This window comes from Amia ocellicauda, chromosome 9 (genome assembly GCF_036373705.1).
Source record: "Amia ocellicauda isolate fAmiCal2 chromosome 9, fAmiCal2.hap1, whole genome shotgun sequence".
Classification (NCBI taxonomy): domain Eukaryota; kingdom Metazoa; phylum Chordata; class Actinopteri; order Amiiformes; family Amiidae; genus Amia; species Amia ocellicauda.
Window position 1 is genome coordinate 27,769,460 of NC_089858.1, and position 22,573 is coordinate 27,792,032.

The window sequence follows — 22,573 nt, forward strand, 5'->3', positions numbered from 1 at the left end:
TCAGGGGATCTTTTTTGTAACTTCTTAAAAATTGGGGAAAATGGCAAGTAGCCTTCATTGTGTATTACTTCTCCAAACTCCAGTAACTTCCTACATGTAAATCTCACATTACTGTTCCATTTTGATGACCATTAAATCATTACCAGTGATTTTATTTGATCTGGATAGGTTTTTTTCTATAGTTTGTTACTTTAATTTTGAGTTTAATGCAGTTTAGAAATTGGCCATCCATCACCTTGTTAACTTTTTCTAAATAGGCTATATTATTGAATGCCATATTGTTTTGTATTTGAATCACTTTCATTTTATGCCAGTGATTAGTCAGTTCTGATCTTTTTTTTTTTCTTCCAGATTTTTCTATGCAAAGATTACAGCAGTTGTCAGCCATGCCCTTAACCATGACCGACACAATGAAGCAAAAGAGAAACCAAAACAAGACAAAACATAACGTTGAAATAAAGTGCTGATTTACAGATATTAGGTATCTTTCAGCCAACTTGGATGAATAGCTATGAATGTGCCTATAGAAAGTCCACACCTCATTTACAAGTTTTCACCTTTTATTGCCTTATAGCCTGGAATGAGTGCATATCTTTTTTTTTCTTGGTCTTGAAATTATCTTTATTTTCCAATAGGGCATTCAATGACATTGAATACTGGCACTCAAGCATTGCCCCTAGCCCTGTTCATGAAGTAGTGAGTGTAATCTCTAAAAATGAGACGGAGTTAATGCTCCAATCTAAAGTATGCTACAAATGTTATGCTCTAAAAAAAGTGTGTGAAACATATACCTCCTGGTAGAGTAAGGAGGGGCATGTTTTTCCTGATTGCACAATCAGCAACATAGTTGTCAGTGGGCGTGAGTTATGCTCCCTGGCGTGACTTCAAAGTGGGGCAGTGCAAATTGACATTTGTGTAAACAGTCTATCCTTGTTGCATTCTTTATTCCCTTCTCAGTAGATGAAAGCAGGACAGTAATTATTATTTTATTACGTTTTTAATGCATGATTTACAGTTGCCCTTACCTACCGTAATTGCATAGCCAGTTTTGCTTCCTATCTTGCTTTGAGGGAATTATCAATTTTTTTTTTTCTTCTAAAGGGATCAGATTTCATGGCTAAAAATATACCTTAGAATGGCTATTTTTAGTTTAGATGGCACATGACATCAACATCTCATAAAGTCACATCAGAATCTCTCTGAACCAAGGACAATGGTAATTTGATCAACTTTCCAGTTTCAAGTAATTCCAGGAATGAATGATATTTTATTTACTTTTCACTTCCTTTTATTAGACATTCACATACAAAAGCTTTGCAAATATTTCAACACCTGCATCAAAATCACCCCCTACCATCATTTTTGTTTGTTTAATCTTAATAAAATAAAATAAAAAGATTTTCCCAGAAGTAACCCAAGTTAAATAAGTGTACATTAATACTTAATTACATTTGAAGTGGTTGTATTTTCTTCCTTGTGCATACTCATTGCCTCCAAATTAAGGCTGATCACAGTGTAACTAATGGTTTTGAAGGCAGCTGCAAGTTGTGCAGTTGTGCTTTCAATTATATTTTTTCTTTTGAAAACCCATGCATAGCTCATTTATATGTGCTACTATCAATTGTTTTTCTCTCTACATGGTTTAATTAAAGACTATAGACTAGATTTGTTTCTTTAAGGAGGACTAATTTGGTTTACACCACCAGGTACTCTTCTGAACTTGAAAACAATGCCATGATTTTGTCAGAATTGTCATGACGTTAGTGTTACATTTTGTAAATCAAACCTACTCCTTTTTTCATTTGTGAAAACTGGTGCAATCTATTCCTGGCTTTGTAATTAATATTTTTCTATATAGCAATGAGAGAAAATTGAAGGGGAGGATGTCAGCAGTTACCATGTAGTATCAGCTGTTAAGATGATAGCAGTACAATTTATGTTCTCCATATCTCGAACTAATATGTTTTCTAATAACAGATTACTTACAAATTCTTATACTACTTTAAATTAACAATATCACCTACAAACTAGTACTAGAGAAAATGATTTTATCTACTTAGGGGTGTGGGGGAGACTTAAGCACCCAAGAAATCAATTTCGTTATGACTAAACCGAAGAATGGCAATGTTAACTTTTTACATTTTTGTTTTGGGTGGATATATGTATTTGTACTTGAGCAGTAGAGCACATTTATTAGGCAATTTGTGTTTATGTATTAATTACCACCACTCATTAAAAAGCAGGGTTTTGTATTGGCATGTTCGTTTTAAAAGGCAATGGCACAAGAAACAGTGCATTTCGAATGCTTTTTTTTTTTTTAATCTATGGAAAGTAGGCTATAGTTTACTCATATTATAAAAAGTATTCTAAGTTCCCAAATTGTGCTGTTGATTTTCTGTTTTTGTGAAAAGTTAAAAACGGTGATTCTCAAACCTGTCCTGGACGACTTATCCTGCTGGTTTTTGTTGCAACTGAGCTCTCAATTACTTAATTTAACTAATATTTTCCTAATTCAGAGCTTTTAAATTATTTTTAACAGTAGTATAAAATTGTATAATGAAAATATTAAGTAACCTACTGTGAATCAAATGTAATAAAATTCAATTAAATAATTGGGAGCTTGGTTGGAACAAAAACCAGCAGGGTAGGTGGTTCTCCAGTACCAGGGATGAGAAGTACTGCTCTGAAACAACAAGTTGAGCACAAATAGTATATTATTTGCCTTGTTTAATGATGGAACTGTAGAAAACATGGAAACACATTTAAACATCTCGCTATGTACAGTTACAATATACTATAATTTGCTGATAATAGATAATTAACTAGCAGTGTAATTTGGCTACCCTTAAATATTCTATCTACGTTTCTACAAATTGTTGACTGCTGTCCCCTCAGCTTAACACCAGTCTTAGTTATGTTTGCAGGTTTGGAGAAATGTTTGCCAGGCACTAACTTTCCCTTTTATATTTGTTTGAAGATTTCTAGGAGTGATACTCATCCCCTGATTAGTCAGAAATAATTATTTTATTGTGTACCTACTGTTTGATCATACACCAGCTTGAAAACCATGAAATGAATTTAAATGTGTGTCTTAGGACATTGGCGAGTTACCAAGTCACAGGGTTCTGTAGTTATAATAATGGATTTTCCAAACCTAGATGGTACATTACTCTAACATGGAAAGAGGAGTAATTTGAAAATATGAATGTTCTAGAAACCCAGAGTCACAGAAACTAATTGTGTGTGTGGGTGTTAGCTCATGCAATGCTCCACAGTATCGGGCAAGAATGTTCTAGATTGCAATCTCAATATCCTTAGTTAGTTGACTTCTCTTTTGTGTTGGTAGGGACTACCACATTCTCATAGAGGGTTGCACAGGCTCTGATTAAGTGACATTTGAATGTGAATGGGGGATCGCATTTCAGTGTCCTCTTTGTTGCATCTGCTGTGGGAGGCTCAGAAATTAAAAATCTAGTTTTCAAACAACATTTTTATATTTATTTTTTTAATCACTTAAGCCGATTTCCCTTCCTCCCCCAGCAGGCAGATGGAGCCTCCGCCCAAGAAAGAAATGGGACCACTGGTCAAGCGGCCCGACGAATGGAAAGACCCCTGGAGGCGGTCTAAATCGCCCAAGAAAAGGCTGGGGATGACGGGCTCTCCCACACGCCCCCGCAGGAGGCACAGGCCTTCGGGCTCCTCAGTCTCTCTGTCCAACTCCTCCAGGTACAGCGCACACAGCCCTGTGACCTTCCTTCAGCCTTGCTCACTCATAAACCATGGCATGGAAAATCCCTTGACTTTGATCAATTACAGAACCAAATGATATAAATGTACAATAGATGATCTGCATTATTATCTATCCCCCATCTTATTACTCCTACCATGTCTTGACTTGGCTGATAATGCTCCATACAAGCAGGCTGTTCATTCAAAAAATATTTGGGGGAAACATTTGTGGAATCTAACTTAAGGCCACGTGGAAAATGTGAGATCGTCCTTCTATTTAACGTGTTTTGATTTGATAAGTTATCATCCGTAATCTAAGTATGAATAGCCAACAACTGAGGACAAATAATGAAAAATAAGATGCAACCAGATAGTGTATTATCCCAACTGCATTGTTAACTCCCTGCTTTTTCCTGTAATATGCAGCGTGGACAGAGCCTTATTTAGACAGGGTGAAAAATCCTTCCTATGTATTTCTGCCAAAGGAGTTTGCTAGCTTCTGCCCCTTGTTCAGGAATTAAATGTCTTGTGTTCGAGATCTGTCTTGCTCTGACTTAAAGCCTGTGTGATGCTTGCAGGTCCTCCTCCCGTTCCTCTTCGTACTCAGGGTCTGGTTCTTCTCGGTCCAGATCTCGGTCCAGATCCTCCTCCTTCAGCTCCTACTCCAGCCACTCCTCACAGCACACCTCCTTCTCTGGGAGCCGCTCCAGGTGAGCGTCTATGTGTTCATCCTGAAAGTTTCTGTTTTTTCCTACTGCGTGTTGTGAGTGAAAGCTGTTCTGACTGTAACTAATGAAAGTGCTCCAACTTGCAAGAAGCAATATATATAGAAGTAAGAGCTCTGAACTGACCCACAAGTTCCCGTTGAGTGGTTTTGTGGTAGAGTATAATGCATTCACACAGTCCTAAATTAGCAGGGGAAACAGGTAACATCCTGTATGACAATGGAATACGTTAATGCAGACTCAAAAATGATTTTCTTAAACAATAACTTGTATTACATATCAGTCAAAACCTTAAGGAGAGCCTGTAAGGTTTTATTTAAGTTCAATTATTTATACATCTAATTGTATCCATTAGCCATTCCTTTTACACTTGGAACAAGGGTTATATTGATGCACAGTCAGCACTGCAGCATAGTGCAGTATACTATGAATATGTGTGTGCATTTCCCTTTATGAAAGAAATTTAAATGATGTTTTTGCAGGTCAAGATCCTTTTCTTCATCCCCTTCTCCTTCTCCCACCCCTTCTGCTCAAAGGAACACTGCTAAACCTAAAGCTGAGCCTCCTGGACCCCCAGTGAAAGGGTAGGCAGACTCTATACTTCAAAAGTCGATACACTGGATACATAGGAAAATGTCTTTTTTATTTTTTCCCTCCAGTTAGGTTTTCTAGATGGTGCTTAAGGGTTATATCTGTATTTTGCATGCAGAATACAAGGCCCTAGTTATAATGTAGAACTGAAAGGTCTCATTTAAATCTATCAATATAATGAAATGCATTTTGTTTACTTGTCCGCAAATGCGGTAACACATCAAAGCATGCATTGCTTGTATACCGGAATTTCACTACTGTTTTAGACTCCATTGCAAAAAGTCCACATATGGTGAAATGGGGGGGAGAATACAACACATTAACCAGTCGGAAAGATGAACAAGAGCTGTGCATGTAAAGAGCTGTGCAAAATTGTATTCTCCTCCACAAGCACCCCTCTGAAGACTGCGCTGCCCCTTCGCAGGGAGAAGGCTGTGAAGAAACCGCCTGCCACGCCTCCCCAAGGGCCCCCTGGGAAGCCCGTCAAGCCTGTTCCCGATGCGACCAAGACAGCCGAATCCCGGGAGGGCCGGCGAAAGGAGCGGCAACCTCACAACCCCCCCAGGAGGTAGGACGCGACTCCTCTCTAGTTTAAAATCAGCCTAGATGTAACTCCGTATTGGTCAGTCCTACAAGAGAAACCCTGTCTTTGGAAGCTGACAAAAGCTTCACAGATGTGGTAGGTTCCCTTTTTAGTAGTAAAGGTCATACTATATGAGACTTTAAAGTACAGGGCTGTAAGATTTCCTTTGTCCCCAGGGTGCCATTTTTTTTCATCAATCAGACATAGGCGGATATTTCTCCCCACCCCCATCATATTTTGAGCGAGAGTTTTGGAAAATGATTAGCTCTGCAGTCTGGAAATCAGCCCATATAATGTAAATGACCTGATTTAATACATATTTAAATATTAGAGGGGTTATTTCAATTACTCTTTCTGCTTACTAATTAAAGAGGTTAATATAGTTAGAAGATACTCCTTAGTGGCATTGAAGATTACAGCAAAGTAACCTCTGAGTACCCATGGTTAAAGGAATTGACTGAAATGTAGAGAAACCCATGTATGATTCGTGTTCCAGTTTACATAGTAAGTTACAGATGTTTGTAAATATGTGAAATTGATGAACCCTGCCCTAAAAGATTGAGCATTATCTTGAGGATTGCCCATGCTGTGTTGCATCTAAACCCAGGGCTGAATAGTTACCTGAACAGCTCACTGTTTTAGAAGACAAAAGATATTCAAGAAAATCTGATGTAACAATACTAAAACTTGATCTTGTTAGATAAACTAGTAAATATATTTATTTCCTTCTTCCTTATAAAACACTTCTGGGTTAGTTGTATCACTAAGAAGATAATATCTTCTTTGAAAATACCTGACCATTTGAATTACTTTATTCCACACATTCAATACATATGAATATACATATGGTTATATTTATTATAGCATACACAAAAGACAGTAAGTAAGGAGTTGGGTAATTTGCCAGAATTTTACCCTGAATGAGTTTTTATGTATTGTCTTCATTGTTGTTCTCCTATGATTGCCAAAATTGTAAGAGCTCCATTATCAGCATCAGAAATGCAGGGTATTGCAGAGGACCTTATTTGCATTTTTGCAAATAAGGCTATTTTGCTCTTTTTCCAGCTATTTTCCAATGTGTAGTGTTGTGTGTTGAATTGTGTTTCTGGGTGTTTTGTCCACTCCTGGATTTGCACACTGTCGAGGTTTGCGTTTTGTGGAAATTTACATCTGCCATTTGCAAGGTTCCAGTGGAGATTCCATGTTTTAGTTTTGCGTTGGTGGTGTTCCAATAGCTGCTCCTGGACTTATGAAAGGGTCCTCAGTGTTTGTGGTTTAATTTGTAAAAAAGGGTTGGAAAATCCATGCGGACATACTTAATACATTTGGAATTCAACTACTGGAAAGTATTATTTAAAACTTGAAAGTCTGTATTCTGTAGTTATACAAGTTTTTATGGGTGAAATGCTGAAATTCATTGACCAGGAAATGAATTAATGTTGTTCAAAACAAATACCCTACTCTCTTAATGTGGTCCTTTTTAAAAAAAAAATTATATGTATATACTTGGTTAATTATTTTTTTTTGTTCCCCCATTTCAGTTCTTTCCCCATCTGTTATCTGCATACTCCTACTGCCATTGTTTTTTTTTTTTTGTTTTTTTTTGCTCTGCGCCGTCTTATTTTTTTTCCCTTGTGAATTTCTCTAAAATTTACATGTCTGGTATCTCTCCCCACCGCATTGAAAATTGAAAGTAAATTGTATACACAAAAAACCCTGCATAACATGCACATGCAAAGAAAATGTCCCTTGCACATAAATGAGAGCTTATGAAGATTTTTGTGAAGGTTTCAGGTGCTGACCATAAAAGCATGGCTGTCATTTGGTTTTGATGTATGCACTTCTTATAGTGTGTGTATTATTTCCCAGATTAGTGGAATATTTATAGGATTTCAGGTAATGTTACTTAGGAACTAATGCTAATTAACCATTGTGTATAGGTTTTAAGGAGTTTAAGGATGATTTCAAATGAACTGTAAAACCTACTAGAGTCCACAGAATTAGGAAGAAACCATATTCAGTGTCTTTACTTCAGATAAATATATCCATGCATACTTACCTACACACATACAAATATATATATACACAAAGTGCCCTCCAGAATTATTGGCACTCTTGGTAAAGATGAGCAAAACAGGCTTTGAAAAAATGTAATTGTTTATCACTTTACACTCAAAATATGAGAGATCAAACCTTTGAGGTAAAATTGTTTAAAAAAATAAAATAAAACAAATATATATATATATTGGCACTCCTGCATTTATTACTGTGTGCACCCTCCTCTTGCCAAGATAACGGCACTGAGTCTTCTCCTGTAATGTTTGATGAGGTGGGAGATCACAGAGCAAGGGACCCGAGACCATTCCTCAATGCAGAATCTCTCCAGATCCTTCAGAGTCCCTGTTCCTCACTTGTGGACTCTACTCTTCAACTCACCCCACAGGTTTTCAGTGGGGTTTAGATCAGGGGACTTGGATGACCATTGCAACAGCTTGGTTCTGTGGTCAGTGAGACATTCTTGTGTGGATCTGGAGGACTGCTTTGGATCCAGCAACAACCCAGTTTTACCCTCCTGGGAGAGGCAGACAGATTTTGGTCTAAAATCTCTTGGTACTTGACACCATCTATCCTAACAAGGTTCCCAGCACCTTTGGAAGCAAAACTTCTTAATTATTGTGCTAATAGTGAATGGGTATTTTCAGCCTTGTAACTCTCTTGTATAGTTATTGCCTGATTTACTTTAAGTAAAATATCAATGGGAAGATCCTTCTATTAGATTTGGTTCTAGGGATGCCAATAATTGTGACATGTTTAGAATTTTTCTTAAGATTTTTTTTTTCTTCTTTTGAACAGTTTTACATCTGATAATTCGATTTTCTCTCATTTTGAGTGTAAACATTGAGTGACATTTTTTCATAGCCTTTTTTGCTCATCTTTACCAAGTAAATGTGTCAATCATTTTGGAGGGCACTTATAGATACGCACACAGTACCTATAGAAAGTCTACAAGCACTTGAACTTTTTTCACATTTTGTTGTCAGTGCCTCAGAGTTTCATGCATTTAAATTAGCAATCTCCTTTGTGTTTTTTGCATACTTCAAATGGGATTCAAGGTGGACTTTCTTGAATACCATATAGACCAGATTTGTGGAGTGCTTGGGACATTTTGACCAGTCTTTGCCATAAATGCCTGTAGGTCTTGCAAAGTTGCCATTGCCTTCTTCATAGCCTCTTCAATCCGTCTCCTTACTCTATTATCCACTTTGCAGGGACGGCCTGATTTAGGAAGTGTATTGGTGGTTCACCTTCTACTTCTCAAGACCTTCAATATTTTTCTTATACTCATCCCCTGATCAGTACCTTTCAACAACTTTTTCCCAGAGTTCTTTTAAAAGCTCCTTGGTGCTCATGGTTGAGTCTTTGCTTTGAAATGCTCTACCCAGTAGAGGGAACTTACAGGAACTGCTGAATTTATCCAGAAATTATGTGAATCACTACAGTTTAACTCAATGAAATAGAGGGTCACAACCGTTAAACACCCTGCACCCAGTATTAGTTTGTGTGACATCCTGCAGCTGGTAAATCCTGGTATGGGTGTGTGTTCCAGGCGACCGATGAGTGGCAGTGTCAGCGGCAGTGCCAGCAGCTACTCCGGCTCCAGCTCCCGGTCACGCTCGCCCTCGCATTCCCTGTCCCGGTCGCGCTCCCGCTCCTCTTCGGTCTCCCACTCGCGCTCGCCCTCCGGCTCCAGGAAATCCAGGTGGGTACTGGACAAGCCTGACCTGACATCCAGGCTTAATGCAGCAAAAACAGTGTCAGAATCGGAAAACGAGGACTTTCAGCTGTTGTTGAGTTTCCAAAAGTTGTCAGTTGGTAACAGCGTTTCTGCTTTAACTATCTGAGACTCGAACTAACCTCTGCATAGTTTGGTATTGTGTTTTCCTTTCTGAGCCTGCCTGGACTAGAACAATGTTTGTCGGTACTCAGATTCATCCCACCAGACCTGGGAGAATGTCTGGTCTCTAAGTTTGGTCTCAAGGCTTTTATTTCATGCAGCAGTACAGGACACTGAACTATTTAATAAGTTATATAATTGTTTTGGTTAAAGGGGGAACTGAACATGGCTAGTTTTTTTCCCTGTTTGGTGTGTTTGTATCATTTGTTTGTTTGGTCTGGATTTTCTGCACTGTTGTCAGACTTCTTCATTAGGGAGAAGTTTTGTACTTTCCTTTACACGTCCAATACACATTCTGTCACATGCTCTTATTTACTGTCCAAACTCAAGTTTATAAACATTACACAGGGCGAATTGATGTCGTTCTGTTTCATACACGGTACAGAACCTTTTTTATAGTTTAGACAGCTGAAGGCTACAGCTTCTATTTGACCTGCAGTTCACTTTGGTAAATGACGTTTCCATAAACCAGGAAGAAGAAAAACATTCTTCTTAATTCAATTGAGTGTTAAAATATTGAGTTATTTGATAGCTTAACCAACACTTTTAAAATCCATAATTTGTCATGCATTTTCAAGTTGCTGAAAATCATAGATTTATCCCACCACGAGGGCTCAAAGCAACAATCTGACTTTAGATTTGTACAGAACATCATGGGTTTACTTAAATGATTCAAGGTCAGAATCATAGCAAAATAGCATTACGCCAATCTATTATAATAATAATACAAATGCTCATTGTTTAATTCCAATTGTAAAGGGTTGAAGAAAAGGGTTAACTAGATCAATCATAAGCAAAACATTACTATAACATTCTACCTCATGCATGTTTTTTAAAATCATAATAAACGGTAATGATTTTGCAGTGCTACAATGGTGCAGAGTAACGCAACAGTATTTTTAATTGGTGCATGCACAAATTTACTTCATTTCTAATTGATTTCATTGTTTCTAATTCTTTCTTTTTGTCTTTCTGCTGGCCACCTTCACAGAAAATCCAGGTACAGTTTGAATTACTATTTGCATCTTTGATTTTCTCTTTCATTAACTTTGCTGAATCTAGTGTTTCTGTGTCCCCAAGCCGGTCAATCTCTCCTCATTGCTTGCATCTTGTTTGCGGTGTTCCTGCTCCTCCTTATTTATTCAACATTTAAAAAGGTTTTCATGTTCAGCCTTCTGCAGTACTAAATTCTTGAGTGAATGGCATTCACTTTAAGCTGAATGTTCACCCTGTAAAGGTGGATCCATACAATCGGCATTTGGTGAAAGTTGTGTATTATGTAATCCAGAAGCTTTGACATCGCTGTGATGCTCTGTACTTGTGCTACAGGTCTCTCAGTGTGAGCAGCGTCTCCTCTGTGTCCAGTGCCTCCTCCAGCAGCAGCTCCGTGCGCAGTGCGGACTCGGAGGACATGTACGCCGACCTGGCCAGTCCAGTGTCCTCAGCCAGCTCTCACTCCCCTACACCAGCACAGCAGAAAAAAGAGAAAGGTAAGACTGCAGTTCTGTACCTTCTTCAGGTATATATATGCAGATGTCCCCACGCTGGGGGAAAAAGTTCACTGAACTATCAACAGTTTCCCTTTTAAGTCCCCTTGTTTCCTTGTCCAAATACAAGCTGCTGTTGTCAATCTGGACAAAATGTCTATTTTCTGTTAGTTTATGTACAGCTTTCCTTCACTTGTAACAAATGTAATTTGGGAAATAATTCTAATAAGACAAGTTTAATTTGATTATTGTTGATTGTGGTCTTGGACATTTCAGAAAGTTGTGATCTGAGAAATCTAAATCTGATCGATCTCTGAGAAAAGACTCATCTTGGAAATTGTTTTACAGTGGTAACTTCCAGATTCTGAACTGTACGGCATGTCTGTTCAGGATTGGCAGACTGTCATTTTACAATCACCTGTTCCAAGATTTTTTGCTGCATTGCTTTATGGTTTTTGTTTTGTTATTGAAAGTACAACAGAGTATAAACAAGCTCTGATGCTTACACTGATTGAATAGGAGTTTTAGGAACTACATTTGGAATTGTACCAACCCACTAGCTATTTACATAATCTTGCTGTAACATTTCCTGCATGTGACTCTTGACACTCAGTGTTTTTATCTTTGTTTTTGATTAACTGCTCATTAAAAAAACTCCTTCCTTCTTCACAGAATCCCCATTGAGTACAAGAGATGCATGTCTTATATTGGTATGAATGTGTGGCTTCTGGTTCACATTGTTAATACAAGCCTTTCAGGAATCTTTAGCATAGTTTCAAATGTGAAAGGTGTAGGTGGATTCCTACTTCACACCCAGAAACATTGTTAAAAGTCAAAGACTGAGAAATACATTGTATGTGGCGATAAGGTCCATTTGGAAGCAATCGGATTCGCATGCAGAATTTATTGCTGTGAAATATTTTGAAATTCCACTTGTGGAAACTTCTGTGGATTGCATTTCAAAGCCTAATGTTTGTCTAGGATAAATAAACAAGAACGCATTGGGTGGTTTAACACAATATGTTGTGCCCAGTCTCAGCTTATTGGAAACCTTATCCACAGTCCTGGGTTGAAATCTATATTTTGTGTTTGTTTTGGTGTCTTATTGGCTGATGAGCGTTAGTGTAGATTGCACACAGTTTTTTTTTTCTCTACAGATGCAGCCGTGCATCCTTTCTCACATTGCTCTATAATTATTACCATTATTACTACTTTTATTGAAATGTAACATACAATGTACTACATCTACACAAAATGAAGAGGATAATGACATTACTAAAAATATTCCTGTACAGAACTGTGAAGAACATTAAGGTGGAAGAGATTATCAGAAATAACATCTAGGGTATTTAGGCCCTCTTTGTGGATGTTTTTGAATCTCAGATGAAGACTTTTTTTATAGGTTTTATTATCACCTGTGTTGTAAAACGAACATCTTTTTCTTTCTAGGTTTCTTTATTTTTCTTCTTCTTACTCTGCATTGTAAAACTTCCATTCTAGTTATCGTGTAAAATAGATTTTCTCGGTTTCCTTATTATTTGTATTGAAAAACAGATTTTCTTTTTTTTGTTTCATTATCTGCATTGTAAAACCTTTTTTTTTCTCTCGGTTCCTCTCTTCTTCTTTCTTCTTCTTATTTCTGACCACTTTTTGTAAACAAACTCCATATGAAACTGTGCACACTTATTGCACTATATCTGAAAATGGTCACTATTACTTTTGGTGTAGATTGGGTGTCCAGATTTTGTTGGGGCCCACTAGGACCCCAGCATTTTCAACAGCTAATAACTACTGATAGAATACTGTAAGCACCATAGTTACAATTGAACACTAATAGCAAAGATCCTCTATTTAAACAAGATAGTCAACTCCACCTATTTAACATTGGAACATCTGTCTTACCCGGAACGGTGCATTATGGGATTGCAAAGAGTTCCGGTGGCACTTTTCTACGATCTATATAATGGATAGTGAATATTCATGAAGCCGGCTACTAGAGACGATGATAAAGCATTCTTGTCAGGCCAGGTGAAAACATTGCTGGTTGAAATATTTCTTTAAGAAATGTTAAGGAGAAGTGTCTCTAATACAAGCCAGGCGCATTGTGTTAAAAAATACAATTGTTTTTTAAAGAGAAAGCTTGGAATATGAAAGTTATAAGTTTTCAGTTATATAGAAAATGAGAAATGCACTCCTGGAACTCCTTGCAACTCCCATAATGCATCACAGACAGAAGAAAAGGGGGAGTTCATGATCTTGTTTAAATAGAGGATCTTTGTTAATAGGAAACCATATGTTCTCTTTAGGAATGTCTATAAATCTGATCTACACTATTGATTTTGTGATTGGAATTAACTGTTGTTGGAATCTTTCCACAAACAAAAACACAACGTTTGATGTCTTATCCCTTCTGGGTTGCAGAAATAATGGTCACTATAGAACATATATAGAAAACCACATAGGCCCTGTCCATTGATGACCTTGAACTTGACCTTTGACGTCTCCCTCAAGGTCAAATGTGAAACTATAAATGTCTTTGCCCATGACCCTTGACTTTTAAGGGTTGAGAACTGAGTCATAACTCCTTGCAGAGTGCAGTTAGGATTATACTAACTGTGTAACACACATAGGAACCCACATATGAATTATATTAAAATGCCCTTTTAAAGTGTCCTTTTGAGCTTTCTGTAAGATAAATAAAATATCTCATAAATTGTAAGAGATCTCAAGACCCTTTAAAGTTTCAATTTTAAAGGTGTTTACATACTAATTCCCTGACCTGCTTGTAAGTGAGGTTGCACTTTTAAATTGTCAATGATTTACTTGTTTCTGACCACTCCTGCATCACATAGAATTTTTCACCTCTCAACATGAAACGTTGCACACTTATTGCACTATATCTAAAAACAGTTGCAGTTACTTTCATTATTACTTTAGAGTCAAGGTCAAACTAACTATGAATATAATGACCTGATTTTATCCCACCATGAGGGCTCAAAGCAACAATCTGACTTCAGATTTGTACAGAACATCATGGGTTTACTTAAATGATTCAAGCACCTAGACCATCACTTTTGACCTCTCCTAAAAGGACGGTCAATATAATGGTTTATATTGAACATAGACAAACTCATATATGTTCTGTTAAAAAATGTCCTCCCCCATGAGCCAAAAGCAAGCAAAAGTGATCACAACTAAAGTAAACCTAAATAGATGCAATAACAGATAAATCAGTTTACATTTCAAGGCAGCTTAATTCAGCAGATGGATGTAATTATTCAAAGGGACGTTAGTATACGAATACTTCTGAGAGTAGTTGAATTTTAGGGGGGATAAAAGTGTAGGCTTATTTAAATAAAAAGCTTTTATCTAAATGAAATATAAAAATGCAGTCTACTGATCAAAACAAGACCATCCACGTTTTGGTAGAAGCAACACACACCTGTAGAGAGCTCAAAATGTCAAGATGGAAAACTGTTTACTAATGCACAGTAATTTTATATAACTGGATCTGAACTTCTCTGTGTTTAATAGAACATAAAATGATATATACCGAATTAATAAACCCACCCACCCCCCGGAGCAGACTGCGCGCTCTGAATGACGGCAGGCAACGCGGAAACTGTAAATCGGATGTGTTTGAGAATGAAATGCGCTGGTGGCCAAGAGAATAAGCTTTCAAACGATGTGTGCATTATAGGTATACAGTGTAACTTCTATGCACAGGAGCTGCATGTAATACTGTCAAATAATGCTTAAGAGGGTGTAGTAACACAGTATATAATTCTGAAATGTACATGGCTTTTCATTTTTTGGTAACCTAAACTTTTTTTTAACCTCTGGCAGTTTACTGCTTACCTTTGTATAATTTCGACTTGAACTGCTTACATTTCAATAAAAATGTGAACAATAGGGGTGTGCTAAAACATTTGACTGATAGTGTATGTTACGACTGTAGATTTCGTACTGATATGCTAACACATATAGCTATATGGGACCGATTTAAAACAATACAAATGCACACTTTTAATACTGGATTGCAGTTTAATACTCCCGCAGAGAAGAAATAATGGAAAAAATCTAGGATACGTATTGGTCAGTATTATTCGGGAAATTACTACTTTTTAAAATGTATTTTAACAAATACCATATTTTTAAGTGATGTAATTTGTTTTTACTACTTTTTAAAATCCAGGCACTCTTGCTGGCACTCCACACCCCCCTTAAACATGAATTGTCCTTTTGTTAACCGTTTTTATTAATATTACATTACAGAAACTAGAAACAAATAAAATAAGTCAAGTAACCATAGGAACTGATGGGTCAAAATGTTTTCTTACTGTGTTTTGATTTTATTGATTGTGGTTGCATCCTTTCTTTTGTACTGCTTCCTGTGGGATTTTTGAATTGCTCACTCAAAAAGAAAACAAACTGATAGTTAGGGCAGTAGAAGGTGTTGGTCTCAGTTTTTTCCCCATTGTTTTTTTTTGTCAATTCAGTGCTCTTTACTGAATTATAAAGACCTTAACTTGAATGGCATAGGAGTCAAGGCCTGAAGTGAAATTTTAAATAAACAATTGCCATGATACAGTCTCTATTTCTGTACTGACCGACAAGTTTCTCCCCACCTTAGTCATAAGTGTGTGGTCTTCCCTGTTTAGCAGTTTCCCTGTTTTGTTTGTTTTTCCCCTTGATAGTATTGGGTGATGTATCAACATGTAATCCTTACAAATATAATCTTTCTTCACCTAGTTGTAGGGTTTGTGACTTGCCCAGACTGCGGGCTAGTCATAATGTGAGTCGGTGTTTTTCAAATATATGCTAAAAGGGGGAACTAGCCCAATCCCAAAAAGGATGGTTTTAATGCATCTGAACATTTTGTTGTGTTGTATAAGTAAGATGTATAGCATTTTTCCAGTTCAGTTCTATCTTATTAGCAACTTTTTAAAAGGTGAAATTTTTAAATGACCAAATAATGGCACATGTCTAATTCTGCTATGTATGCCTCAGGGTTTCCAAGTGTCGTGTCTTAACTTACTGGGTAGCAGAAAAACTACAGAAGCACCAAATTTGTCTTCCCCACTCACGTCAGTACATTCACTGGTGCTTTAGCATTTACATCTTACCCAATAGTAGTAGTAGTAGTAGTAGTAGTAGTATTACACACATTTTTCAATTTCCTTCAAAATGTTCAATCACCCAAAATCAGAACTGTATAAATACTAAACTTTTTTAAATGCCTAATAAGGTCATATAAAAAATCTAGTTAGCATTAAAACATTTAGTTGTATAGCAATATTATTACAAAATCCATAACTGACATGATTGTCGTGACTCACATTTTTCTTATTAATCAGACTTTTTCCCAAGATGTCATGTGAATCAGATTGGTCTTTGCCATTTCCATGTGTAAAATGGTCAGGGATATGTGTGTTGTTTTTTTTTTTCTTTCATTCTTACGGTCTCTCTTACTGGTCTGTCGAAAGTGGAGGACACGTGTGCTGGTGTGGGTGAAATATTCATCCAATGTCACATTCAGTTCCTGAAACACTGGGTCTATGTAATCTGTTAGGATTATTAAAATTGATGCTTCTGAGATTTGTACAGTGTAGCCACCCTTTTAATATTTTGGAAAGATAACAAAGTGTGTGTAAATGTAAAATACAGCAAGTTTAGAATAAACCAGACTTATTTATTTATTCATATACACGTACACATTCAGACTAAGGCTTAAATAGTGTTTTCATTTTTTGTTCTATTTAAAAAACAATCCTGTGTCACAACAGCATTAGAGAGCTCCTTAGATGCCTATCGAGCTCTCCAAAAATGTATTGAAAGTAAACTATAAAATGGGAATTGCTTTTTAACTTGATAAGCAATAATTATGATCATTATGGTCATACAAAATTGTCTTTTTGTTGCGGAGTCTCTCCTCAGGCTGGAGTGTTCAGATGTGATTTATTTTTAAAAGACCCCTGTTACACAACTATAACTAACTATATAAGCATTTAAATACATCTTAAAAGGGTGTAAGGTATGTATTTGTTGTAGTTATTCAAATATGTACAGGCACTCTTACTGGTAAATGTTTTCTGAATAAGCAATACAATTGCAGCAATTCATTGAACATTTGCATTAAAAGTCAACTACTTTGCACATTGGGGAATGGAGAAATAGTTATATGTGATCAGTAATTGGGAACATCATACTATTACCATTGTTTTCAAAAGGGGCATTTAAGGCCAGAGTCCTTCAGGTCCCTTTTTAAACATCAAAGAGTTTCATGCATCCACTTTCTGCACCCAAAACACTATTTAAGATTTTCTTTCCAGGAATCAGGCAAAGAATGTAATTTCACAACCAACTATTTTGCAACCATGCTATAGATTTCTCAGAGACGCACAATTTTCACTCGATGAATTAAGCAATGAAAACAGTCACGTTTCCTGTCCACTTGCTGCAGACTGATCGGCTGACTGGCACACCAGTTCTGTGTCCAGTCAAGTGTGTCAAAGAACTCCCCCAGGAGTAACGGCTTGAGAATATATTTTTTGGAATACATTTTCGTTCATACCTCCAAAAGAGATCTTTCAAAGCATTGTTTTTTGTTTGTTGTTCTTTTATTCTAGTAGGAAAACCGAAAAAAGAGGAGCCGTTCAAAGAGGAGAGGAGGAAGCAGGAGCCCCCTGCCCAGCCCCCCAAACCAGCTTCAGTTCCCAAGACTGGCCAGAGTAACAAACCCTCTCAGCAGCAGCAACATCAACATCAACAGCAGCAGCAGCAGCAGCAGCAGCAGCAGCAGCCTGCACCCACCCAGCAGACTGGCTATGGGTCCCACAAGGACATAAAGCTCACCCTGCTCAACAAGGTGCAAACGTGCCTCCCGCTAACAGTTCTGTAGCAGATGGAGAAATAACTTTTATCATGGGTTTAGAGATTAACACTAAAATTTGCCCAAAGGCAGAAAAGCATAGTGATTTCAGAGGTCAAATTAGTTGATCTGCATTTTTGTTCTAATTCCTCCCCAGCCAGACCACTCTTTTATCTCGCTGAAAGCTTGGGGACAAGCATATTAGCATTCTTTGTGAGATCCTGTGTAATCATGAAAGGAGGGTGAAAAATAACATCAGGAAACTGAAAAAAAAATAGATGGTTGCCTAATTCACATGTTACGTCACTGTTATTGGAGTTGACATTATGCCAAATGTGATGCAATCTTCAAAAGATTATATACCACAGGCATGATGTCATTCTTGCATGTTTAGTTTATCCCTGTAGGAACAACAGATTAGTATTTTCTCCTATTTCCTCCTACAAAAAAACATGGCAGCCATGTGAAAGTCACCTGGTAATGTTAATTATTCAATGGTTTAGTTACTGCATTGTTTGTATTAAAGTTACAAGCAAATTTTATGAGTAAAAAAAAAAAAAAAGAAAGTGTTTCCTATAAGCCACTCTTGGAAATGGCTGCCATAAACTTAATTTTGTTTGGGTTGGTCAAAGTGCTAACATGGCTGCAACAAAGAAGACTGGACAGTGTTTTTCAGGGGATAAGCTTTTATTTATTTATATAAATTAACTGAATGTTATAATTCATGAAGTCTTCACATTCCTGCTATACACAGTTTCTCAGTTTACTATGGGTGTGGGGGTCTTTTTATTTCCCTTTGATTACGTTATATTTATTTGTGTTTTTATTTTCCTTGTTTTCCAGCAAGCCGAAAAAGGAAACCGAAAGAGATACTTACCATCAGACAAGGACAGGCCAACGTCTCCACTCAGTAAAAGAGTAGCCTTGTCACCGGAGAGAGGTAAAAATGTTTACACTTTCCAGGTTTCCCCAGAATAAATGATTTACTGCTGACATGACTAGCAGTGCTGTTGATATAAGTGACACATAATGATAGGAACTGAATCACTGTCATACACTACTACACCCAGAGTGTCAGTGGTATCAGTAGAAGAAGCAAAAAATGGACTCATCATCTCAATAGAAATTGCTTAGATTTAACTAGAGGAATCCACAAAACTATCAGTTCGAATGCAGTGACTTTCCAAACACTAATTGGACCCACCATACGAATACCAAAAAAACATATACTACTTGCAGTTTCTCTATTTCTTTTATTTATATATTTTCATTCTTTGGCCGTATTAGTCATCTGTACACGTCTGCATATCGAGACCCCATAAGAACTCAATTAAATTCTTAATTATGGAATGCAGATCATATTGTGGATGTTTTCAACTGCTGCAATTATTTGGGTCTGGTTTAAATATAAATGTATTCATTTTCCAGATTATTGTTGTAGCGCTCCGAATTTAGTAATGGGTAATAGTCCATTTTACAGTTGACTTACATCTACACTGCGATGCTCTTTAAGGCAGAGGACAGAGTCAGATTATAGATCAGATTAAAGAGATTTTTGCTTCTATTTTGAAATGTATTGTGAAATAGGTCATCATAAATCATGAAACTAATGCAACAAAGAGGAAATCCCTAGATTTCATCATACTCTTAAATTTACGTATTTTCAATTATGCAGGTTTTTATTGGGATGTATGTGTCTTTGTTTGACAGGATTAACAGCTAGTATTTGTTTCTCTATAGCCTAATTGTTCAAGTTTTAGGTCAGCTACACCTTTGTGTCAGGGCCTGTGAATAACAGATTAATATCTTCATGGTACAGTGCATTAGATTTATGTATGTATGTAAATAAATTTCATATAACTATAATTAATGCATTCTGATCCATTGTACTTGAAACTACAACTTCTTACTACTTCAACCAGTCTTCCTTAGGTGTATTTTACATCTTTCACCCCACGCCCACATTATTGATCATGTAAACAGAAATGCTATTGTTTCAGTTATGTAGCCTTTCAGGTGATCTGTTCAGGAAGTCCAGTTGTTTGTAATTTATAGGGCACAAGAATTGCAAGTCTAGTATTTCAGTGATGCAACATACCCGTGCCTGTGAGGCAGAAAGACTTGCCTCACCACTAGTGCACAAGGCAACATAACTAGGATTGCGTTTGCATTGTTACTCATAAATGTGTATTGACATAAGTTTTTTTTCTTTTTGAATCCATTCATCCTGAAATGCAAATTATTATTTAGCAGCACAGCAAAAATCAGTAATGCAGCAAACAGGGCAAGCTTGCCTCTAACACTTAACACACGCACACATGCATCAGTCTGAATTCCTTTTGGTGTGACTAATAAGCCATTCCAGTTTCATTGCTGATGCCTGGCCTATTGAAAAGTCTGTACTGGTAAAACTGGTCACTGCTGCCCTTTACCTACAGGTCGGGAGAGGAGAATCCCTGGACGACCTTTCTCTCCCAAACTGGATCGGCCCAGGGGCCTGGGTCAGCGGCCTACACCAGCACAAGCAGAGAGGTAACTTGGCACGACTCAGTCCAAAAGTGTTTTATCACAGGGTGGCATAACTCTCCAATACATGTAGAATGACCCATGGTCTTTTAATTAGATCAGAATCTAATGATTGTTTTTGTTTTTCCACCTTCAGATTTTTTCATTAATTGTTTAGAGTTGATGTTGCACAATTAAACTGCCTCAGTTTGTAACCCTAGGCATCCATCCTGTAAATGCCATCTTACATCTTTGAGCTCATGGCATTCGTGCAGAAGGTTTTCTTCTCCTCATTGTTATAGACACTGTAGGGTCATCAGAGTTATTAAAGAACATCATGTGATGCTCTTCTGTAACCCAGCCATCAACATTCTGATCTGTTTCCTGTTATATTGTTTGAACAATATATAAATAAGTTGGTATATAGGGTTACCAGAGGAGTATTCCCTAGCACAGCTAAAACAAGGCAGGTGCAACCACAAAACTTGCATGATTGAGTCATGCCTAATGGTTTTAATCGTTGCACCTTCCATACCCTCTTCCTTGTTTAACAGTGATGTAATTCATAGTGTTTATATTATATAGGCATACACCCTCACACACACATATAGGATCTGTGTGCCTGTGTGTACATATACGTGTATATCAATCCACTACTAGATGAAGGCCTCCCCAAGATGTTTCCACTTGATTTTGATCTACAGCTTCCCTTTTCCATGTCAAGTGTATGATTTCATCTTCCCATCTTTTATGTGGTCTTCAAGGTATTTTTTTTTCTCTTGATAGATATGCATTTGAAACTACTAATATACATACACATACATATTCACCAAAGAAGTGGTTTCAATTAAGCAACCGTGAGCTTGGATAGATTTGGGAACCAGAGGGTTTCCCCTTATGGTTATTGAGCAGATGCTGTTTCTGAGGCAACTTGTATGTTTGTTAGGTTTTTTGCTTGTCTGTTAGTTATGTTATATTTCAACTTCTAATTCCTTCTTTTTTCCCCCATTTTCCTTTCCAGGAAGCGCCCAATGTCCCCTCCCCCCAAATCATCCGGCAAAGGCCCCAGTATGTCAAACAAACCTCAGGGGGCCGGGTCAGCGCCCCCGGCAAAATCTGGCAAAGCGAGCACTCTGTCCCGGCGCGAGGAGCTATTGAAGCAACTGAAAGCTGTGGAAGACGCTATTGCCCGCAAGAGGGCAAAAATCCCCGGGAAGACATAGTAACCGCAAACATTTCAGCTCAGAGACACAGGCTGTGGCAGTTTTATATCTGAAATGAAAATAACAAAAACAAAAACGGGCCTCTACTACTGCCTGTTGGAAGATCGCCTCCGTAAGTTTCCTATTAAAAATAAAGGCGAAACCTTTGATCTGATTTTTATTTTTATTTTTATTTTTTGTCTTTTTTTCCTCCGTGCATAAGATTCTTTGCTGTGGACTGCATACTAAGAGCCGTTACGTACTTAAGTATGAAGACTTTGTTGGCAGTAACCTTTGGCGAAGCAAAGAACATCAGAATCCTCAGGCCTTTGCATTAGAGGCTTTTCTTAACCAATGAACTCGACTCAACTAGTTCTGTGCATTTAGTGTTTTCAGTAAGATATACTTCAGTTTCTTACATTGTACAATTATAGAAATAACAAATGACTGTGATGTGAAGTATTTGCCTCTTTTTTTTGTTTGTTTGTTTGTTGATTTTTAATCTGGTGCAGTTTTTATTTTATTTTCTTTCCTAGCTCTTCCTAAAATAAAAATCATCCTTCTTTATATGAATTGTCCCATATTTTAGTTGATACAGTGTGTGCCTGGTTGTAATTGGGAGTCGGCTGAATAGGATCAAGTCTGCATCTTGGTTTCATGACAACAAAAGTAAAACAAAATAAACTATTTTGATAAAGATATTTCTTCGAGTCTTCCCTTGCATGTGTTGTGCTAGAACCTAAAAAGATGGTAAGAAACTCTGTGTATTATTTTCTGGGGATACATTATATTGATGTTTTTAGGAATGTTTTATGCTTCCACAGAAGGGTAAGTTTAAAAAAAATAACTGGTTAAAAAACACCCATTGGTAGTATAACATGTTACTAAATTCTCTAAATAGTAGAATGTCCTTTTCTTTATTAAT

The 22,573-nt window shown here is 37.1% G+C and overlaps 1 protein-coding gene across 3 annotated transcripts in view; it reads left to right on the forward strand.

The window, feature by feature from the left end:
- Positions 1 to 22,349, forward strand: part of zc3h18 (zinc finger CCCH-type containing 18) — a 53,105-nt gene extending 30,756 nt beyond the window's left edge. For 2 of the 3 annotated variants that reach the window (XM_066713975.1, XM_066713976.1), the window contains exons 10-19: positions 3,541 to 3,726; positions 4,308 to 4,439; positions 4,937 to 5,038; positions 5,437 to 5,613; positions 9,236 to 9,388; positions 10,913 to 11,073; positions 17,700 to 17,938; positions 18,785 to 18,881; positions 20,380 to 20,473; positions 21,468 to 22,349. In XM_066713975.1, coding sequence (XP_066570072.1) covers positions 3,541 to 3,726; positions 4,308 to 4,439; positions 4,937 to 5,038; positions 5,437 to 5,613; positions 9,236 to 9,388; positions 10,913 to 11,073; positions 17,700 to 17,938; positions 18,785 to 18,881; positions 20,380 to 20,473; positions 21,468 to 21,669 — 1,543 coding nt within the window. In that variant the 3' untranslated portion in view covers positions 21,670 to 22,349. The remainder of the gene's footprint in view (positions 1 to 3,540; positions 3,727 to 4,307; positions 4,440 to 4,936; positions 5,039 to 5,436; positions 5,614 to 9,235; positions 9,389 to 10,912; positions 11,074 to 17,699; positions 17,939 to 18,784; positions 18,882 to 20,379; positions 20,474 to 21,467) is intronic. The other variant, XM_066713977.1, reaches the window with a different exon arrangement.
- The last annotated feature ends 224 nt before the right edge of the window (positions 22,350 to 22,573 follow it).